The sequence below is a fragment of the Crocodylus porosus genome, unplaced genomic scaffold, assembly GCF_001723895.1.
Source record: "Crocodylus porosus isolate Cpor-Errol unplaced genomic scaffold, CroPor_comp1, whole genome shotgun sequence".
In the NCBI taxonomy this organism is placed as follows: Eukaryota; Metazoa; Chordata; order Crocodylia; family Crocodylidae; genus Crocodylus; species Crocodylus porosus.
The window spans coordinates 22,147,238-22,167,820 of record NW_017728931.1 but is presented as its reverse complement, the minus strand read 5'-3'; the positions used below and the strand labels follow the sequence as shown (position 1 = coordinate 22,167,820).

The 20,583-nt window shown below is 45.5% G+C and overlaps 1 protein-coding gene and 1 long non-coding RNA gene across 5 annotated transcripts in view; both read right to left on the bottom strand.

Annotated features, from left to right (window-relative positions):
* The window catches only part of PACSIN2 (protein kinase C and casein kinase substrate in neurons 2), a 97,959-nt gene that overhangs the window by 15,076 nt on the left and 62,300 nt on the right, over positions 1-20,583 (bottom strand). For all 4 annotated transcript variants that reach the window (XM_019544357.1, XM_019544359.1, XM_019544358.1 and 1 more), the window contains exons 3-7: positions 15,088-15,244; positions 14,400-14,635; positions 12,511-12,666; positions 11,374-11,549; positions 5,410-5,530 (exon numbers count right to left, since the gene is read on the bottom strand). In XM_019544357.1, coding sequence (XP_019399902.1) covers positions 5,410-5,530; positions 11,374-11,549; positions 12,511-12,666; positions 14,400-14,635; positions 15,088-15,244 — 846 coding nt within the window. The remainder of the gene's footprint in view (positions 1-5,409; positions 5,531-11,373; positions 11,550-12,510; positions 12,667-14,399; positions 14,636-15,087; positions 15,245-20,583) is intronic.
* Positions 8,865-10,585, bottom strand: LOC109316360. The gene is made up of 3 exons (XR_002102824.1): positions 10,551-10,585; positions 9,588-10,099; positions 8,865-9,405 (listed from the first exon to the last, which is right to left on the bottom strand). It is a non-coding gene; the product is annotated as an uncharacterized LOC109316360 (long non-coding RNA).

The following is a 20,583-nucleotide window of genomic DNA, read 5'->3' as shown; positions in this document are numbered from 1 at the left end:
AGTTGATCTAATAAAAGGTATCACCCACAAGAACTCTTGCCTCTTGCATGTTTCCTGAACAATCATGGCAATAACATCACTTGAATAGTACTATTTCCATTCCACCAATTTGGTGACTGTAACTGTTGAAACATCTTTAAACTCTCTCCTTCCATTAACTATGCTTTAACTTTTATTAGATAATTAACAGCTTTAACTTTTATTAGAGAAAAAGTTATATTAATAGCCATCATAAAGATGCTGGTCAGACAGACAAGCTCAGGTTCCTTTCTTATTCTACTTGAATAAGTCATCAACCCTCGGGGTCTGCAAGTCTCCCCTCTGGCACCTCAGAGACCACCACCGAGACGAAGCCCATGGTTCCGGGCTCCACGCAGACCGAGCCCCTGGCTCTCGGCTGGGGGTGCTGCCTGTCACTTTTTCAGGCTCTGGGGCCCAGGAGCATGGCCACCTCCCCTTGTGGGGTCTGCTCCCTACTGCAGTTTCTGGCGTGCCAGCCGGAGGAGCTCCAGGCCGCAGTCCAGAGATTGCGCGCCATCAGGGACTGTGAGCAGGAGATAGACTCGTACTGCCAGGCCCTTCTCCCCAGGAAGGCAGAGGGTAGACCACGGTCTCCCTCCAGGACAAGGGAGGACCCAGGGACCTTCCCTTCTGTCCAGCCACGGGGTTGGACCAAGGTGGTCAAGGGCCCCAGGGCCTGCTGCACCAAGGCCCCTGCCCCACTGGAGCTTCGCAACAGGTACAAACCTCTTGCAGCCCCAGCAGAGCCTGCTGAGTTGCTAGCTCCCGCAGGCAACACAGATGACACTGTAGCTACCGCCCCCGCTCTCCCCAAGACTAAACGCAAAATGTCTGTTGCGGGAGACTCCATCCTGAGGGGGACTAAGCGGGCACCCCAACCCCTTAGCTTGTGAAGTTTGCTGCTTCCCAGGAGCCAGCATCCAAGACATTGCGGAGAAGATCCCTAAGCTCCTCCAGCCCACTGATCACTATCCCATGCTCCTCATCCATGTAGGCACCAATGACATGGCTTGGAGTGCTCCTAGCCAGGTCATGAGGCACTACAGGGATTTGGGTGCGGGGCTAAAGGGTCTGGGGCACAGGTAGTGTTTTCTTCGATCCTCTCAGTCTCGGGCTATGGGCTGAGAAGGGAAGGGAGGATCCAGGTAGTCAACCAAAGACTGCGGCACTGGTGTCATCAGGAAGGTTTTGGCTTCCATGACCACAGCCCACTCGATGGAGAGAGAGGCAGCGAGCTGTTTGGAAGGGACGGCCTCCACCTCTCTCTGTTGGGGAGGAGGCTCTTCTCAGCCAGACTGGCTGACCTGCTCCACCAGGCTTTAAACTAAGCCTGCTGGGGGATGGGGGGATTACTGCCACTGCTGGCCCACTAAGTGGCCCTTGCAAAGCCAGCAGGTCAAGGCACATAAGGGATCCCACCCCAGCCCCAGCCCTGGAACAAAACGTAGGCAGGGCAAGGGCCCCCAACGGGACACTTGTGTGTCTATACACAAATGCCAGGAGCCTGGGGAATAAACAGGAGGAACATGTTCTGCTAAATGCAAATAACTATGATGTCACGGGATAACGGAGACCTGGTGGGACTCCACCCATGACTGGACCACAGGTATAGACAGCTATAACCTGTACAGGAGGGATTGAGTGGACAAAAGGGGCGGGGGCATAGCTCTCTATGTCAAGGAAAGCTACGTGTCCCTGCAAGCTGACACTGGCACCCATGGTGGATGATTTGAGACCCTCTGGGTTAAAATCCATGGGGAACACAGCACAGGGGATACTATGGTGGGGGTCTACTACAGGCCTCCTACCCAGAGTCAAGACCTTGATCACGAGTTCACCAGGGAATTGGCTGAGGCCACACGTTCCCAGTGTACAGTTGTCATGGGAGACTTAAACTACCCAGACATCTTGTGGGATGACTGCTTGGCCAAATCCGAGCAGTCGCAAAGCTCTCTCGTGTTTGGATGACCTCTGACACAGGAAGTCTATGGGCCAACAAGAGGTAAAGTGCTGCTTGACCTCGTACTGGCAACTGGGGATGACCTAATCAGCAACCTGACGATTGAAGGGAAGCTGGGTGACAGTGACCATGAGCGGATCACCTTCACCATCTGCCATAAAGCTGGCAAGTCAGTCAGTAATAAAGAAGTCCTTGACTTCAGGAAAGCTGACTTTGACAAGCTAAGGAGGCTTGTCAGAGAGCCCCTAAAAAGGCTACAACCCAATGGAGAGGGGAGTTCAGGACGAGTGGTTGCTCCTCAAGGGAGCAATCCTGGATGTGCAAGCAAAGTCCATACAGTCTTGGAGGAAAGGCAGCAAAAGGGCACAGCAGCCCCCTTGGCTCTCCAGGGAACTGGCGGACCTCCTGCGTCTTAAAAGGAAGACCTACAAAGGACGGAGGACTGGAACCGCCACCAAGGAGGAATACTCTGCTCTGATCTGGACCTGCAGAGAGCAAATCAGGAAAGCCAAGACTGTGAGGGAACTCCAGCTAGCTACAAATAATCAAGGAAAATAAAGTGTCCTTTTTTAGATATGTGGGGAGCTGGAGGAAAAGCAAGGGCAACATTGGACCCCTGCTAAACCAGATGGGGCAACTGACGCCCAGGAAAAAGCAAACTTGCTAAATGGGTACTTTGCATCAGTTTTTCCACCGGTCCCCTGGGACAGCCCTGCCCACTATGGGTTAAGGAGGCCCAGGTGAGGGAGATTCCTTGCCCTCCATCGAAGCTGACCTCATGAAGGAATACCTTGACAAGCTGGATACCTTCAAGTCAGCCAAGGGTACTCAGGAAGCTGGCAAGCATCATAGCTCAGCCCCTGGTACGGATCTTTGAGAGCTCTTGGCGCTCTGGTGAAGTGCCTGATGATTGAAAGAGGACCAATGTCATGCCTGTCTTCAAGAAAGGGAGGAAAGTAGATCCGGCAAACTACAGGCCCATCAGCTTGACCTCTATCCTGGGGAAGGTCTTGGAAAAGATTATCAAGGAGGCCATCCTTAACAGACTAGCTGAAGGCAATATCCTGAGAGATGCCCAGCATGGGTTTGTTGCAGGTAGGTCTTGCTTGAACAATCTTATTTCCTTTTATGACCAGGTGACTCATCACCTGGACAAGGGGGAAGAGATCAACGTTGTATATCTTGACTTTAAAAAAGCCTTTGATTTGGTATCCCACGATCACCTCTTGGCTGAACTGGCTAACTGCAGCCTCGACCTCACCACAATCCACTGGCTGGGGAATTGGTTCCACGGTAGGACCCAGAGGGTGGTGGTCGACAGGAGCCAATTGTCTTGGTGCACTGTGACCAGTGGGGTCCCTCAAAGCCTATACTATTTAACATCTTCATCAATAATGTTGGTGTCAGAAGCGGACCAGTCAAGTTTGCCAATGACACCAAACTGGGGGAAAGCATCCACACCTGAAAGGAGGGTGATCCAGGCGGATCTTTACAGGCTCGTGAAATGGGCAGAGAAGAACCCGACGGTGTTCAACACCAAAAAATGCAAGGTTCTCCACCTTGGGAGGAAAAACCTGCAGCATGCTTATAGGCTTGGTAGTGCTATGCTGGTTAGCTCTACAGACGAAAAGGACTTGGGGGTCATGGTTGACCACAAGATGAACATGAGCCTTCAGTTCACCAGCACGCCCCAAGGGATTACAAGATCGAACGATCACAAACTCTGCCACAACCGATTCAGGCTGGACATAAGAAAGAACTTCTTCACTGTCCGAGCCCCCAAGGTTTGGAATAGACTGCCATTGGACGTGGTTCAAGCACCCACTGTGAATGCCTTCAAGACGCATTTGGATGCTTATCTTGCTGGAATCATATGATCCTTGCTGACTTCCTGCCCCTGGGGCAGAGGGCTGGACTTGATGATCCTCCGGGGTCCCTTCCAGCCCAATGTCTATGAAATATCTAACTGAAAGACTGTTTAAATTGCATGGGAACTTGTATAATTCCTCATTGTTAAAAATTACTTCATGGGACACAGACAACTTCTTTATATGCAAGTATGACGTTGGGTTTTTGATTCTCTTAACTTTTACATGAATTTTTAAATATGAAAGTACAAACAAGTCTTCCAGAAAACTCATTTAGAAATATTCTGATTACTGATTTAACAGCATTCTAGTTACTAGACCTACCATATTTACTTGATTATAAGATGAGGCTTCCCCCCATTTAACATGCAGGGGAGGAAGATCCTTGTCTTAGATTGGGGGGGGGGGGGGTGCACAAACAGCTGCTGAGGCTCAGGTTCCAGCCCCTACCCCTGCTGCCTCTGTACTCTAATCTCCCTTGCTACAGCCTCTCCCTCCCCCAACACCACCATGCAGCCTCTGTTCCCTTATCTGCTCCTCTTCCTCCCCGTCCTTACACCTGCTACACGCTGGCAGGCTCCATCCACCCTGCAACCTGGGACACTGAGAGCACAGTCCAAGCCCAGCCCTGTAGCACTGGCATGCAGCCCACACAGCTTGGCTGGGACTGCTCAGTGCCCCAGGTTGCAGTATGGATGGAATCTGCTGGTCTTGGACAAAGGTAAGGGAGGGAGGGAGGAAACAGGAAAAGAGGCTGTGGGGGAGGACCAGGAGGGGAAGCAGAAGGGGAGGGGGAAGGAGGGAACAAGCAGGGGGCTGACAGAAACTGGAGGCAAACTGTTTGACCTCCCCCACAATACCTGCTCCCCTGCGGGGGGGCTGGGGGAGGGGGGCGGAAATCAACCCTCCAATAATTGGATTCTATACATGGAAAATTGTATCAATTTGTTTTAATTTTCCATGTATAGTATCTAATTATTGTGGAGGTTGTCTTAAATTCAGAGTCATCTTAGATTTGAGTAAATACAGCATTTTTGTTTCAGCGGCGAAGTACTTACCTGAATGCTGGCTGAAAGGGAGTCCTAATTAAAAAGTTAACATACACAACATGTTTAAACAGGGGTGAGAACAGATATACCAGGTAAATTCTGGTTTACAACATCACCTATAAAAACTGACTCATTTTAAGTCTGCGGAAAGTTGTTTACAAAGTTGATACAGTGATCAAGTCAGAGAAATAGCAGGGTAACTCTGTGTCCTGGACAGTGGCAATGCACAGGGTAGTGTTAACTGCTACGGTGCCAATAGTAGTGGCATGCCCAGCTGCCACTATAGTGGTAGCTATTTTTGTGCCCCCTCCCCAAAAAGGCAACATCTGGGACTAGAAGTGCCCTGATCTTCATTACCCCTCTGCACCCCCCTCACTTATACTACTGCAAAAAATCTAAAAGGGAGACAAAGACTTTTTAAAACTTTACAAAACCAGTTTCCTAAGGTCAACAAATGAGAGAACAGAATACAACAAAAAACAGCTTTTAAAACAAACTATTATGTTTTTACCTCAAACTGAGGCCAATTCATAGACATCCCAGGACCTTGATTAGCTCTGAACCACCTAAGGTCTTCAACAGCATCTGCTGCTTTGATGTTCTGCTCCAATTCACAGTAGATATTTTTGTAACTACAAGATATATTAAGGTATAAATTAGAAATGTGGTAAATGTACTAATCAAATAGGAAAATGTATGTTTTATCATGTTTTCTGATGCATAACACATAACCCACTACTATATGGAATAGGACACAGCTGCTAAATAATGTGCAGAACTTAACAGGAACAGTTAAAAGGAAAAAAAAAGCAGATAGGGCAGGGTGGCACTTTATACACCAGCTTGTTCAGAGAGGCATGAACTTTCATAGGCTATAGACCGCTTCATCAGATGTTATGAATGAAATTTTATTCATAGTGTCTGACAAAATAAGCTATAGCCTACGAAAGCTTATGCCTCTCTGAACAAATTAATCTATAAGGTACCACCCTGTTCTGCCTTACTTCAGGCTAACTTCCTCTCTCTATTCATAGTTTTAAAAAATAAAATAAAATAAATGCAAAAAGCTACTTGGATAAAATATTTAGCTTTTAATAACTCAAGAGATTTTGGGGCATTTCTGAAGTACTCTTTATGTAAACATGATGTTAGAAATGTGACATACAGGACACCTAGCCACTTTAATTAAAATGTCTGCAGTATCTCGTGTATTCAGCATCCTGTGTTTCAAAATGGCAGTGGGGGTGCTTTAACTAAAACTTGTTTGGCAAGCATTCTATTCAACAAGCTTCAGTTAAAGCACCCCTGCTGCCATTTTGAAACGTGGGACACTAAATACAGAAGATGCTGCAGTACGCTGGAATATTCTGATTAGAACGCTCCAGCAAACTAATCAGAACATGTCAGAGCACATGTAAAAGTTCACTTAGTGACATATAAATGATATTACACATTTAACTCCATATGTAAATCCTTATTTTTAATATTGCCTAAAAACATTCCAGAATTTTATGCACGCTGGCCTAAAAGACAATGTTTTCCCTAGAACAAGGACAGGCAAAGTCTAGCCCATGGTCTGGATCAGGCCTGCGGCAGACTTCATTTCCCAGCAGCCCCTACTTGCATTTCCAAGGAGACCCTACAAACAGTGGCTCCATGACAACACAGGGCCAGGGTTTCTATGGAGACCAACCCCAGCAACGCTGGCAGGGTGTGTGCAACTGGGTGGGGAGTTGCTCCAGGGCTAGGATCTTGCAGTGGTAACAGCATGGTTTGGAGCTGGGGCACAGTCCTGATCCACTGCCCACATGCCTCAGGCAGGGGCATGCAGGCAACAGATCGTGGCTCTTCCACAGCTCTGGACCATGCTATCACCACTGCAAGATCCCAAGCCCCAGTTGCAGAGTAGTTCCCTGCCCAGCTGTGCGTCCTGCTGGTCAGTGCTGCTGGGGCTGGTGTCCATGGCCCTGCACTGTCACGGTGCTGCCGTTTCTGGGGTCTCCATGGATACTGACTGCAATGACATGGGCAGGGGCTGCTGGAACATGGTCCAGCCACCAACCATATTTGCCTTTTGCCCACCCCCACCCTAGAAGGTTACAGCATTGCAATGTAAAACTAATGAATTCTTATATTCATAGACCAAACCATAATAAAATCAAATCAGTAGCCAATGCAGGGTTTTTCTACATATCCTATGCTGTCACATGCACAGGTCTGATTTAAACACCTTCAAATACTGTATTTTCATTTCTTACCACGGGACGCTATTTTGAAGTGCAACAGATTTACTTTTAAAATCCTTTTTTTTTTTTAAAAAACAACAAAGGAGAGAGATGAAAAAAGATCTGACATATTCCCTTTAGTAATTGTAGCGATTACTCTTAGTTTCATCCAAATATTTCTTTCCTCTTCTGCAGTCTTCAAATAGATGCAGACTATGAAACAGGCAAACTATTAAGAGATCCACTTAGGGTCCATTTACATTTTTGCTATAGTTAAGGACTCTGGCCTTCAGACTATGCTGGGTCATGCCAAGCTGTAGACATCCAGCTTACAACTCGCCAGTGAAGGGGGAACCTGGGATCATGATCCTGCCTTCCCCACCCCCACACTGGTAAGTAGAAAGGGTGCAACTAGGGATCTGATCCCCTCAAAAAAACAAAGATCACACTTCCTACCATGCATCATCAGCAGCAATCCCTTGCAGTCGAAGATGTCTGCCTTCCATTACTTTTTATTTATTTATTTATTTATTTATTTATTTTAAATCAGTGGGTCCGAAGATGGCTGATAAGGCCAGTCCAGAATCAATAGGTTCTATTGCAACTTGGGCACATGTTTCTATGTGAGATGGATGGCTATGGATTCCTGATTTGGTCCGTGACATGCTGCTGTTCCCACTTTGCCATCTCCTGTTGTCATTGTGAGGTTTCAAAGTACCGAGATCCTTGCAACAGACTCTTCCTCCATTTGGGATGGTCCTGGACAATAGCCACCCACAAGCTGATATCAATTCTGCATTTTTTCCAAGATGGCCTTGAGGACGTCTTTGAAGCACTCTCTCTATCTTCCTCTTGAGTGTACGCCTTGACTGAGCTTAGAGAAAAAACTTGCTTCAGAAGTCTGGGGTCAGACATCCAGATGACATAGCTGGCTCAGCAAAGTTGATGTTGGATGATCATTACCTCAATGCTCATAGTGTTTGCTTGTGAGATGATTCAATACAGTGGGAAGATGAATGCAAGCATCTTCCGTAGGCAGCATTGATGGTGCTTCTCCAGCTACTTGAAGTGTCTCCTGTACATTGTGCATGTCTTGGCTCCATACAGTAAAGTGGGGATCATGGCTGCTTGATAAACCAGGAACTGGGTTTCAAATTCAATGTCATGATCTTTGAACACCCAAGTCCTCAGGTGTCTGAAGGCTGCACTTGCACATTTTAGGCGATGTTGGATTTCTTCGTTGATGTGAGCCTTCTGCAAGAGATGCTTCTGAGGTTCAGGAAATACTCAACATTCTCCAGAGTCTTGGTGCAAATCTGAATTATCGCAGCTTGTTGATGGAGGACCTTAGTCTTCTGAATGTTAAGCGTCAGTCCCATTTTCTTGTATGCCTCAGTAAAGGCATCAATGATTGTCTGACAGTCTGCTCCCAAGTGAGCACAAACTACAGCATCATCAGCCTACTGCAGCTTTATGACCGAGGTCAAGGTTTTGGCTTGGTGTTGGCTGAGATTAAACAGTTTACCATTCATTCATTCAGTAGTTTAGCCCCACTCCAACTAGAAGCTTGGTGGTGGTCAGATGTAGCATCACAATAAGGAATATTTTCTACCATGCTTGTGTGGCATAGCAGGAGGTGTGATTGCTGGGATCATAGATTAGATCCTATGGCACCTTTAAATTAATATATTAGGCCAGGGGCCCAATATATTTATAATTCATCCACAAAACCCTTGCTTTGCCCCTCTTACAAGTTAATTTTTCATTTGCTTTTCTTTTCTACATTCCTCTAATAACCAATTAATCTTCAAGTGGATAGCAGAAAACTTTTTATTGGCATCTGTCACATGCTACTCCTGATGCACAAGGAGGGGAAAAAAAATTAGAAAGAGAGACTAAAACCATATTTAACTGAACAGAGATCCCTCAATCCCTCCCCACCACCAAGATCTGTTTCTTGAGAGGGACAGACCCAAGTGGTCAAAAGGTTTTACACTATAAGTAAGACAGTCACAACCTGATGTGGACAGACCAGCAAAAAGCACCTTTACATAAAAAAGTATGACATATGGGGTGATATATAGGAGAAGATGAGGTAAGTAAAAGCCTCATGGCCTTTGATAGTCTCAAGCCCTAGATTTGACCTCCTCAATTATGGACGGGGCAAAGCAAAAAAAAAAAAAAAATTCCACAGGCGCTAGAAGACATTCATTTAATGGTGCAATGGGATCTGATCCCTGATCCCAACAAATCACACCTCATGCCTTGCATGTGTGGGGAACCTTTCCCTGATGGCCTTTGATAAGTCCCAAGCCCAAGATTGAACCTCTTCAATTATGGACGGGGCAGCAAAAAAAAAAAAAAAAAATTCCACAGGCGCTAGAAGACATTCATTTAATGGTGCAATGGGATCTGATCCCTGATCCCAACAAATCACACCTCATGCCTTGCATGTGTGGGGAACCTTTCCCTGATCCTAGGGTTCCTGTGCACCGGGAGGTCTAAAACCTGTGCTTACAGCTGGGCACATCAGGATCTTTAAAAACCAGTATGGGCAGCCTAGTTGTATGCACAGATTTTAGACAGTCTCAAGATTTGGGAGAGGCTTCCTGATCACAGGCTCCCAGTATTCTGTGACCTTTAATCCTGGCATGTGCAGCCCAGCAGGGCTGCAGGTGCAGCTCTGAAAGTGGTGCATAGAGGAGAGAAGCTGACCCAACAAATTAAAAGCTCCTTGGCAGTTGCAGGGCAAGGTAGTTAACATGCTGGGCTGTGTGAAAGACCGGAGGGAGGGGGGGTGGGTCTCCAGCACAACCCAGAATTTTAAAGTGCCTAGCCCTGTAGCAGCTGTGGGGCAAGACAGGAAAGGCTGTCGGGTGCAGGGATTGCAAAGAACCTTGCAATCTGCTCCCATGGCAGCCCATTTTCCAGATCAGGACCAGGGCTGCCCTGGTTCCAGTGCCAACCCTGACAACTCTCTCACCCTATTCTCATTAAGAAACTGGGGGACTGTGGTATCAACACCCACACAGTCAATTGGGTTGCCAACTGGCTGGAGGGCCGCACCCAGAGAGTGGCGGTGGATGGGTCATTTTCGGCCTGGAGGGATGTGGGCAGTGGGGTTCCGCAGGGCTCAGTCCTCAGGCCCGCACTGTTCAACATCTTCGTCGGTGACTTGGACGAGGGGGTAAAAAGCACCCTGTTCAAATTTGCTGATGACACTAAGATGTTGGGGGATGTGGGCACGCTAGAAGGGAGGAATAGACTGCAATCAGACCTAGACAGGTTACAGGGGTGGGCGGATGAGAATAGGATGGGATTCAACACTGACAAGTGCAAACTGATGCACCTGGAGAGGAACAACCGGCACCATACCTACAGGCTGATGATCTATTCAGGTCCCTTCCGATCCTAGAAACTATGAAACTGTCAGCATCTGCATGGAGGCATGCTACACATTCAATTAATTGTGCCATGCAAACCAGCCACAAAAATGTTCTATATATTTTTTGTGGAATATCTTTGTGATTAATTTGCCATTTTATGGTGCCAGAGATTGGCTGAATGTTTAGCATTGTTACCATCTATGGTGCGATTAAAATGTTAATTGCACCATAAGTGAAATGTGTGCCATTGACAGGGCAACATTGTCACCAACTACACGAAAAAAATCTAACAGTAACAAGAAAAATAAGGAATAAAATATAGTCCTTAGAAGGCAAGATCCCAAACAACAGTGGACTGATCTCTCTCACACACAGCTACCTAGCATGGTAACCTATTTCAATTAGGAAAACTGTTTTGATAGCCCTACCCTGAAGTCTTAACATTTACTCATTGTTTAAAAGTGTAAGACAAGTCTGAATTCTAGTTTAGCTAGTTAACGTATTTGTAGACCCTCCCCCCCTCCAAGCCTATTTGACCTTCTTGTTTTTGTCAGTTTTATACTCTACACTCAAGATTTCCAGGTAATTGGAAAATGTTCAATTTCTGACAACTTAAGTGGAATAAAAAAAATCTTAGTCACTATACGTTAAACTACATGAGCACTCCATACTAATGCTTTATCCTGAACAAGACTAAACCTGATGGAAAAAGTTTACATTTTTTTTATTAGAAACTTTAGATACACTACCTGATTAAGCAGCACATTAACAAATTTAGTCATATGCCACATGCTAATTTGTTGGACGTATAGTATTTAAGGGCAAAATTAAAACTTTTCTTGTTCAAGCTGCTTTTAAGTTTACCTTGCAACATTAAATAAATCCAGGTGTTTCTCAACTTCCAATAACACTTCCCGGAAGAAACGTAGACGTTTTTCTTCAAACTGTTGGCACTGTTCAAATACCTGCTCCATGTTTTCCATATACTGAGGAGTAGCATTATCCAGCTCTTTCAGTGATTTTTCATACTTTTCTTTGGTCTAAAAAGAGATTAAAACTACTTTTTCCATGTGTTATATTACTAACTACACAATAGGCATAAAAATACAGATAAATACCGCCCCCGCTTCATGCCACCGAATCCACTGCTGGCTTCTTGACATCTGGGGATGGGGCCTCACACAGGCTGATTTGCCCTGGGCCCTGCACCCTACTTGTGTTGTCTCTGTCTTTCTGCCCCACATGCTGGATGGATGGTGCTTGGTCTGTCTGTGGGCCGTGTCTGGCCATTCATCACGTGAGGCAGGCGCAGCAGGGTCTGATTCAGCTGCATCCAGTGTGGCAAGGGGGGATAGCCTGGCTCCAATTCATCCATATGGGGGTAAGGGACATGGCCCAGCCCCGATCCAGCCACACATGGCTTGGGAATTTGGCAGCAGGGGAGGTAAGGCAGTATTAATTGCCACTGTTCCACCACCACCAAATTTCCTGACTCATGGGGAACCCTGCAGGCTACATGCCATGGCTCTGAAGGCAGGGAGTTGAGTACTCCTGACCTAGAGCTATCTAGGTTTAATTTTATTTAGAGTTTGAAGCATTAATTAGAGGTTGTAGCATCAAAAAGGTTAACAGAGCAATGAGAGAAGGGTTACTTAAAAACAAGTTATTCTTCACATGCTAGTCTCATGGATTCCAATTCTGATATATATATGGGTCCAATATGCATGTGAAATTGGATTCTTATGGTTAGCATTACCCCTTAGGGGTGTGCCTGCGTTTTGCATGACCGCCTGCTCCTAACCAAGGCCAACCATCTTTCAATTCAAATATAATAGCCTGTCATTAATAAGAAGTGAAATTACCGTGGCACTACCTATGTACATTATATTACCCCATGGTAAAATGGAAGCTGAACCATAGTAGCTTAACCTTCAATAAAAGAGGTTTACCACCATTATTTAGCTTCCATTTACTTAGGGTAAAGCATGTGTACCTGTTTACCTTCTGCACATCTTGTTTGCTTTTTTCCACTTTATCTTGTAGCTTTTTAAGTTGTTCAGGATTCAGTGCAGGATCTGCTTTGCTATTGGCTTCTCTGGACGTAGCCAATTTCTCCTCTTTGCATGCTGCATGGTATGCTTTCTTTGAAGCTTCCACCTATAAAACACATTCTTGAACCTTTGCATAGCATACATTTTATAAACAGTCAGATACAGGAGTATCTGGATCTTGTAATCACATTGCAATAAAGCCTATATTATCAGTTTCTTTTGTAAAAATGTTGACATCAGACCTAATGCTATATTCAAACAAATTTAGTTACAAAATGATTTAGCGGACTGAGCTTAAGGAAACTAAATACTAGGGGTGCAATGAAAGATTTTTTTTGGTTGATACTGATGGCAGATTTATTAACCAGCCATATCAGCCAACACCAATCCAACTGCCGATACGCAACCCAGCAGCTTGGATAGCAGTCTCCAGCCAGTAGGTCTGAGAGGGATGGGGCATGGGAGAAGGAAGGGGTGTGTGGGTGGCGGATTGAGGCCCCCATGGTGAGGGATGGAATAGGGCTGAGGCAGGAGCAAGCTCTGCCCAACCAAGGCAGGGCACGGGATGAATTCATGGGCAGCTGTCTGGGGGGGCACAGTTCCCTGCACCCTGGGGGGGAGGCATGGGGGGCATGTGTCCCTCCTGTTTGTGGGCAGGCTGCCGACTGTGGCCTCTTCCTGGCAGGAGGGCTGGGCTGGGGCTGTGCTCGAGGTGGGCAGGCAGCAGTGGCACAGGGTGGGGGGCAGGACACACTACTGGGGGGCTACAGCCACTCAAATTCGCCATAGCTACCCCATAGCTTCCCTTCCAGCATCACCACTGCCTGCCCCACTCTCCCTCACCCCGAGCACAGCCCCGGCCCAGTCCCCACTGCCGGGAAGAGCCCGACACAGGCCCCGGCTCTGAACACACAGCAGACAACCTGCCTTCACCCCACACACAAATCTGGGGGGCACATGCACCCCATGCCTCTCCCAGGGGTGCATACTGCAGCAAGAGCTGTCTCCCTCCCAACCCTCCCCACCCCCCATCAAGCTGCCCGCAGCTCCATTCTGTGCCCCACCCCACCCCAGCTGGGCAGTGCCTGTCCTCTCACTGTGAGGGCCTCAATCTACCCCCCCAATGCCTTCCGCCCACACAGATTTACCGGCTGGACGCTAGTTTCTGCCAGGCTGCATTCCTGGTCACATGCATGGTGCGGCTGAACACATTTATCTGTGACATTATTGACCGTGTTGGCCAAAAAAAGGCTGATTGTAGATCACGTCAAGTTTCCTTTTATCAGTGCCGATACAATATGGACCCACGTATCGATGCACCTCTACTAAATACTGCATTTGTAAGATGGCATTATCCTTCTCTGTTAAACAAGTAACTCTCATTCAATCTAGCTTCAATTTTCCTTCTGAAGGAAAACAATTTAAAAAATGCCTCAAATTCCTGAATGAAATAGTTTGCCCCATCCAACTCTCTCTTGCATGTTCTTTTAATTAACAAAAATATTAATGTAAAAAAGATCTTTTTCCTTTAAGCACTTTTCCTACAGTTAACATCTCGCATGCAGTCATAGATGCTGTTGAAATGTGACAAATAGGTCAATTTCACATTCTCTAGAGCACTGCTGAATTGGCTGACATTAAATGAGAGTGGAGTGGTTAACGGGAGCGGTGATAGGAAAAACAAGAGGCGGCTTCTTCCAAAAGAGAACAAAAAGCAGAGATCTCAATGAGAAAAGGATTTACCTGAGAATGGGCATTAGTCCCCGCCCAATTAAAGCTTTCTATAAAGCATTACTACATTGAAACTCAAGACAGGAAATATGCAGTAGATTGCTGTACCTCTTTTAGCTTTTTTGCCCAGGGTTTCTGAGCCTTCCTAAATCCATCATCTGCTTCTTTAGTTTCCTTAAATCCTCCAATCATTTGCTTATGAAAGGCCTCCTTCTGCCAGTTCTTGATCTTTTCAAAGTCCTCATTCATCAGTGCACTTTTTATGTCTAGATGTAGTTCACTTACTTTTTCAGCTTCTGACATGAATGCACACCAAGCCTTTTCTACTGTTCCATATTGTGGACCTACACAGAACAGAACATCAGTTTCAATTAATACCATCACACTAAACTTTTATTCTTAAAAAGCCATCCAAAGCCATTAAACTTGTACTTGTGGATAATCCATAATCCTGGCTTTGTATTTAACACCTTAAATCAAATAGCATCTTTTGTACTTTAATTAAAAATTCAATTTGGAGATTCTGATAGAAGAGACCTTTTTAATTTAGTCTGATTTCCAGCAAAATGAGCCAAGAACCTCCATCCAGTAATTCCAGCAACAAGCTCAACAACATGCAACTGAACTGTAGCATACATTGTAGTGTTGGGAGGTTTCTAGAGGACTCCACTAATATGCTAAGAAACTCTATGCACATTTGTTTTGTGTGGCTAAAGTGGAAACATTCTTTTAAAAATCTGTTTTTCCATTAAAAAAAGTAAAGCCTCTCAGAGCTTAAAGTTATGACATTTATTACCTTTTTCCACAAGCTGTTTCCATCTTTTTGCCCATTCGGTAAGCTGCTGAGCATAGCCCTTTTCTATTCTGGCGCGTTCATGAATACAATTCATTAGATCACTGCAGAGCCTGTAACCATCATCAATCCGCTTTACTGTCCGTTTATAATTCCCAACCTAGAGAAAGAAACATATTTAGGAATTCTTACTTGAAAACTTTGGGCCAGAAATAAAAGGCTTACTATTATCAATTAACACAATAAGCTAACATGGGAATCATACAGATTTTAAACCAGCAATAGGATTCACAGGTAAATGTAACTTCAAAAGTACTAGGTTGAATTAAAGTCTCATATTTACTTGAATCCAAAGGAGGGAGGTTTTTTTTCTTCAAATCAATATTGGGGGCAGGGGAGAAATAAAGCCTCATTTTGGATTCAAATATCACCTGAAACAAGCGGCCGATGCCGTCCCAGCTCTGTGCCTAGGGTGAAGTTAGAGCCAAGCCACCACCTGCCCTGGACTGGCATGGCTTATGCTGCAGGGAAGGGGTCATATAGTAGAGGGAGACACAAGGCAAAATGCACCGTGGGAGGGAAGCATGGCAGAGACTGCTTGGGATTCAGTGGAAGGGTGTGCAGAGAAGGGAAAAGGGTGGAGGAAATCTTGTAACTGGGGTCATTCCCCATCCTCTCCACCGTGGCTTCAGCTCCAGCCCTGGCTCAGGACTGCTGGGTCAGGCCTGCTGCTGGTGGGCCCAAAAGATAAAGTGGGGGGAAGGGGCAAGTGGGGGGGGACAGGCAACTGGGGGAAAGCACAGGTGGGGGGATGCTGGGGTGAGAGGGCAAGGGGTACAGACCTGGGCACTCCCCCCACCTCTCCCCACACATTACTTTGCCTGCCACAGCAATGGGGGGTAGGCGACAAATGAAAAGATGACCCCCCCATATAATTAGATTCTACATATGGCAAATTATATTATTTTTTAAGTACAAGATACTATTATCTAATTATCAGAGTTGTCCTGGCTTTGGGTAAATATACGTATATGAAAACACAATTGGTAAAAAGTAGGAAAACTGATTTTGAGGAAAAAAATTTCCAGCATGATACGTATGAAAGTGACATCAAATAAATTTCAGCAATACCTCAAAAGGTGTAATTGCATGCTTTCCTTCTGAAAACAGTGTGATCACTTTTGAAATTTACAATAATCTAAGATAATTTCTACCGACTGTCTTGTAATCATTGCTGAGCAAATAGCTCTCAAGGACTGTTACAACATTATAGCCCTACACATGCAATTCTGGTTGTGGTTTAAGTTAATCACCATGTTACATTTTTCTTAACAGCTGCTTTACTGTATTTTGGTTCAATGTCCTAGAAGATAATTATATGACCTAGTTTCCTCTTTTTGCTATTTAACACATAGAAGCATAAGATTTTACTCTGCCACCTGTCACCGCAAACATTGCGTGCTTCCCGAGGCTGGTGGGGGGGCACGGCAACCGTCTGCAGGCGGTGGCAGCAGTGGTGGTGGTGGCGGCGAGTAGGGAGCTTCCACAGGCAGTCACAGCAGTGTCAGTGGTGAGGGTGGGGGGGGACTGGTGAGCGCTGACTGGTGATCTGCGAACACCTGCAAATGTCGCTGGCAGTGTCAGCAGCAAGGGGGTGGCATGCGGTGACTGCCCACAGGTGCCACTGGCAGCATCAGCAGTGGCCAATCTCAGGGGGTGCACGTGCACCCCCTACAGTCGCCAGTGCCTGTCACTATGGGATTAAGATCCTGTTTTGCAGGAATAAACAGCCCCTTTCTAGATTAAGATTACTACACTTAAGAGGGAATGCAGGGAGAAGCACTAAGAGATTTATGTTAAGACAGTTAAAAGAAACCTCAAAAGGGCAAAGAAATAAAAATCGAAGAATGTAGCATGTAGAAGTCAATCATTTAAAAAGGCCAACAGAAATGGAATATTGGCAGCAGATTGTCACCAGTGAAGCATATTAACAATAAACAACTAAACCAAGCAGATACAATGTACTTTCATTTAGAAAGAACCATGATCAGAGTGTTCTACATTGTAAATGTACATACAACCTGTAAAGAAAAAACTGAAGAAATATTCACAGGCATCCTGAAAGCAAACCAAACATCTGCAAACATTAGGAATACCTTCTCAAGTAATTATTAGTTTGTCTAGTTCTAAAATATTAGAATCAGATATTCGTTTAGGCTCACTAATAATTTAAGAACATTTGTTCAAAATTTTGTAAATACAATAATAATTAGTAAAAAATAAGAATTTAAAGCCATCCACAAACCCATCTGCTTCAGAATACCTTTTTAAAAGTAAATAATTAAACAGTACATTTATACTAAACTAAAAACATTAATTGTCAATGGCTTTGTTCCTATATTGGTATGGCAAAAGGCCCAAAATGATGAGATTACTTGCTGAAGTTGCCTGAAGTCAGAGCTGTCAAGCTGAACAGTGACATTTTTAAGACAATGCCCTTACAGTACTCAGCTCAACGGTCTTTAGTTAACAGGCTATACCCATTTCAGCAAATCAAAGAAAGTCAGGTGGTATCTAACACAAGAACATGATCTGTCTACAAAGGTGACTTGTCTCAACTTTGTCAAATAACAATATATACACAAATTGTTAAGTAACTGAATGGTGCTGGTAACTTGTAACACCAACTAAGGTAACAATCTTAAGAAAAATGCTGAAAGTACCCACCCCAAACACCTTTACCCCGGAAAACAAAATAATTATCAGCATAAGAATGTTTTCCCTTATTCAGTGAAAACTCTCCAGACTGGGTTACAGAAAGGACAGCATATTTTCTCAAAATAATCCCAGCTCTAATTCTATAACTAGGTTGTCCAAACAGGTTATGCTAACTTCCACAACTGCTAGGATCCTATTTATATAAACAACAGTTTCTCTCTCTACCTGTCCAGAGATTTTTTTTTTTGGTCATACAAAGTTAAAGTTGTTATATAAGAAAATATTCTAAGATTTCCATTAATATATTAGCATTTAAAATGCTAAAACCCTCTGGAAATTGGATTCCTCAAGGAACAGGCTGCCTGTTCAAATTCTACCCATGCTGGTAATGGTTTGCTATCACTTATTTTAATCAGCTGCTCAATCTTGTGAAACAAGTTTACCTGTTATGGTCCAATTCTTACTGGAGACACAAACTTGAGTTCAGAAAACTAATGTCACAACCAGAACTTCTACTGGCCCATAACTGCACACGCACTGGAACTAAATTTTATTCCTACAGACTGCTTCCTTTTCCACAGATACACTGAATTACATTGGCACTACAGTATGGAAAGCTTGCCTTGGACTTGTATTAAATAGGCAGTTCTCCAGAGCGGTAAATCTGGTACTTGTTACCAGATCTACACTGTACCAGGGAGCAGACGAGGGGAAAACCCCAGGGAGCCCGGGAGGAACTCGGAACAGGAATGGCATGGGAAAGGAAGCGAAAGAAAAGAAAAACAAATAGAAGGGTTCTTACCTTCAGAGAGCAGCGCAGCGAAACCGGAAGTGGCAGCGGGACCCAAGCAGCTTGTTAGCCACGTTTCTATAAAATTATGGCCAGCTGATAGCCACAGCTGCACGAGTTGGTCAGGGGATTTAAAAGCAGCTGAGTGCAGCCCCGAGAGGAGAAAAGGAGGAGGAGCACCGGTGAGGGAAGCATTCTCTGAGTCCCCTCGGAGCAAAGGAGCATGGGGGCTTGCAGCCGGCAGCCCCAGTGGAGAGAGTGAGACCCCGCAAGAGGAGGAGATCACCGCCAGCGGAAAGGCAGGAGGCGAGGAAGTAAGGTCGAGGTGCAGAGGCCGAGGAGGGTTGGAGAACCCTGAGACCTGGAGGAGCCCTCAGAGGATAAGAGGCGGCGGCAAGCTCCAGATCACCAGAACAGGTGGGACCGCAGAGGGCACGGACAGCCCCAAAGAACAGCGGTAGCGGAGACGTGCCGAGGGGACCCACCAAGAACACAGTAGGCTTACCCCAGACTAAGGTTAGGCTGGTTGAGGCTGGAGAGACAGCAACTGGGGCCAAAAGAGCGGGCGGTAGGAGCAGACATAGAAGGGGCAAAGTGCAGCCCTTATTATCTGGTGTTTGCTGCCAGCGATTTATTTTGTGTTTTGTTTGGTTACCCACTGTTGGAGGGGAGGCGGAGTATGTAGCATTGACAGGGTGCAGCTAGGGTCAGAGCAAGTGGCCGGTAGGAGGGGAGTATTTAGCTGAATTCCTGAAGCCAACTGGGAAGAGGGGCTCAAGCTCAACCATCAGAGGGACATGGCCAAAGACCATCAAGGTGTGGTGTAAGGGTGAGGTAGAGGGGAGGAGGAGCCTCGCAAAAGACCAATGTCCCATGGTCCCTGGAACGAGGAGCACCGATAGTCAATCCCCACCACTGTGATAAGATCAAAGTCGTGGCAGGAGAGATTGGGGAGAGATGATTCGGGTCGCCAACGTCAACTCGCTGAGATCACAGGGACGGAAGGGCGGACGACTTCAAACATCCGGGGACGCAGAGCACGTGACCAGATGTTCGAAACCAGGCAGGTACATACACTAATAATTAAAAAAATAAAAAAATGCTGACATCTATAAGCTTCAAACTGTTCCATTTCACAGATCACATGGACTCCACATTCCTGTTTATGCTACACTAAGTGTTAGGATTTTAGAAATATCTAATACTCCTCTATATCCAGCTTCAGTATGCACAGAATTTTATGTCCCTGACAGTGTGCACATCAAACTGCTTTAAATGCACTGCTGTTTAATAAGTATATGAAACACAGACTAGTTTCTCCCCTGAAGGTTATCTTGTTCAGGAAAGGGTTGACCTTAAAATGTTTTTTGATGTAGCGTTTTGCCCTGCAAAAATAAAATTCCATCTTCAGTTAAACCATTTTCCAAGGATTTTTGCAACTACATTTAGGACAGCTCAGCAACCGTATCATTAATACCCCCAAACAGGAAACAAGAGCCTATAACAAGATAGTTCTACTACAACAGTTATAAAAGTATAGTAAAATGTGTTCAGAAGGAGCAATTCTGAACCTGCCACAAGCCCTGAAAAGTCTCTCAAGTTAATCTTAAGTGCTGTAGTTTCACAGTGGATCTGCAGCAAGTTCAGTATTGCCCACCCCACCATGCCAAAAATCATGAGACAAACGCTTATAAAAAAAAAAAGATTGGTACGTAAATCATTAAATGTTATTTTTGAAGTGTGTGTGTGTGTGTGTGTGTGTGGGGTGGGGGGGTTAGAGCCTGAGGAGGGAGGGTCCCTGTACATCCTGGCAGGATGTGGGGTACTGTGAGCAGCAGCAGGGCTGGGTGGGCTGTGGCTTGGGAATGAGGAGCGCGCGCACACGCACACGCACACACACACACACACACAAACACAGCACCCAGCTGGTAAGTTGAGGGGAAGCGTAAGGGAGTAGAGGGAAGGGAGATTGAGGGCCCCACAGTGAGGGA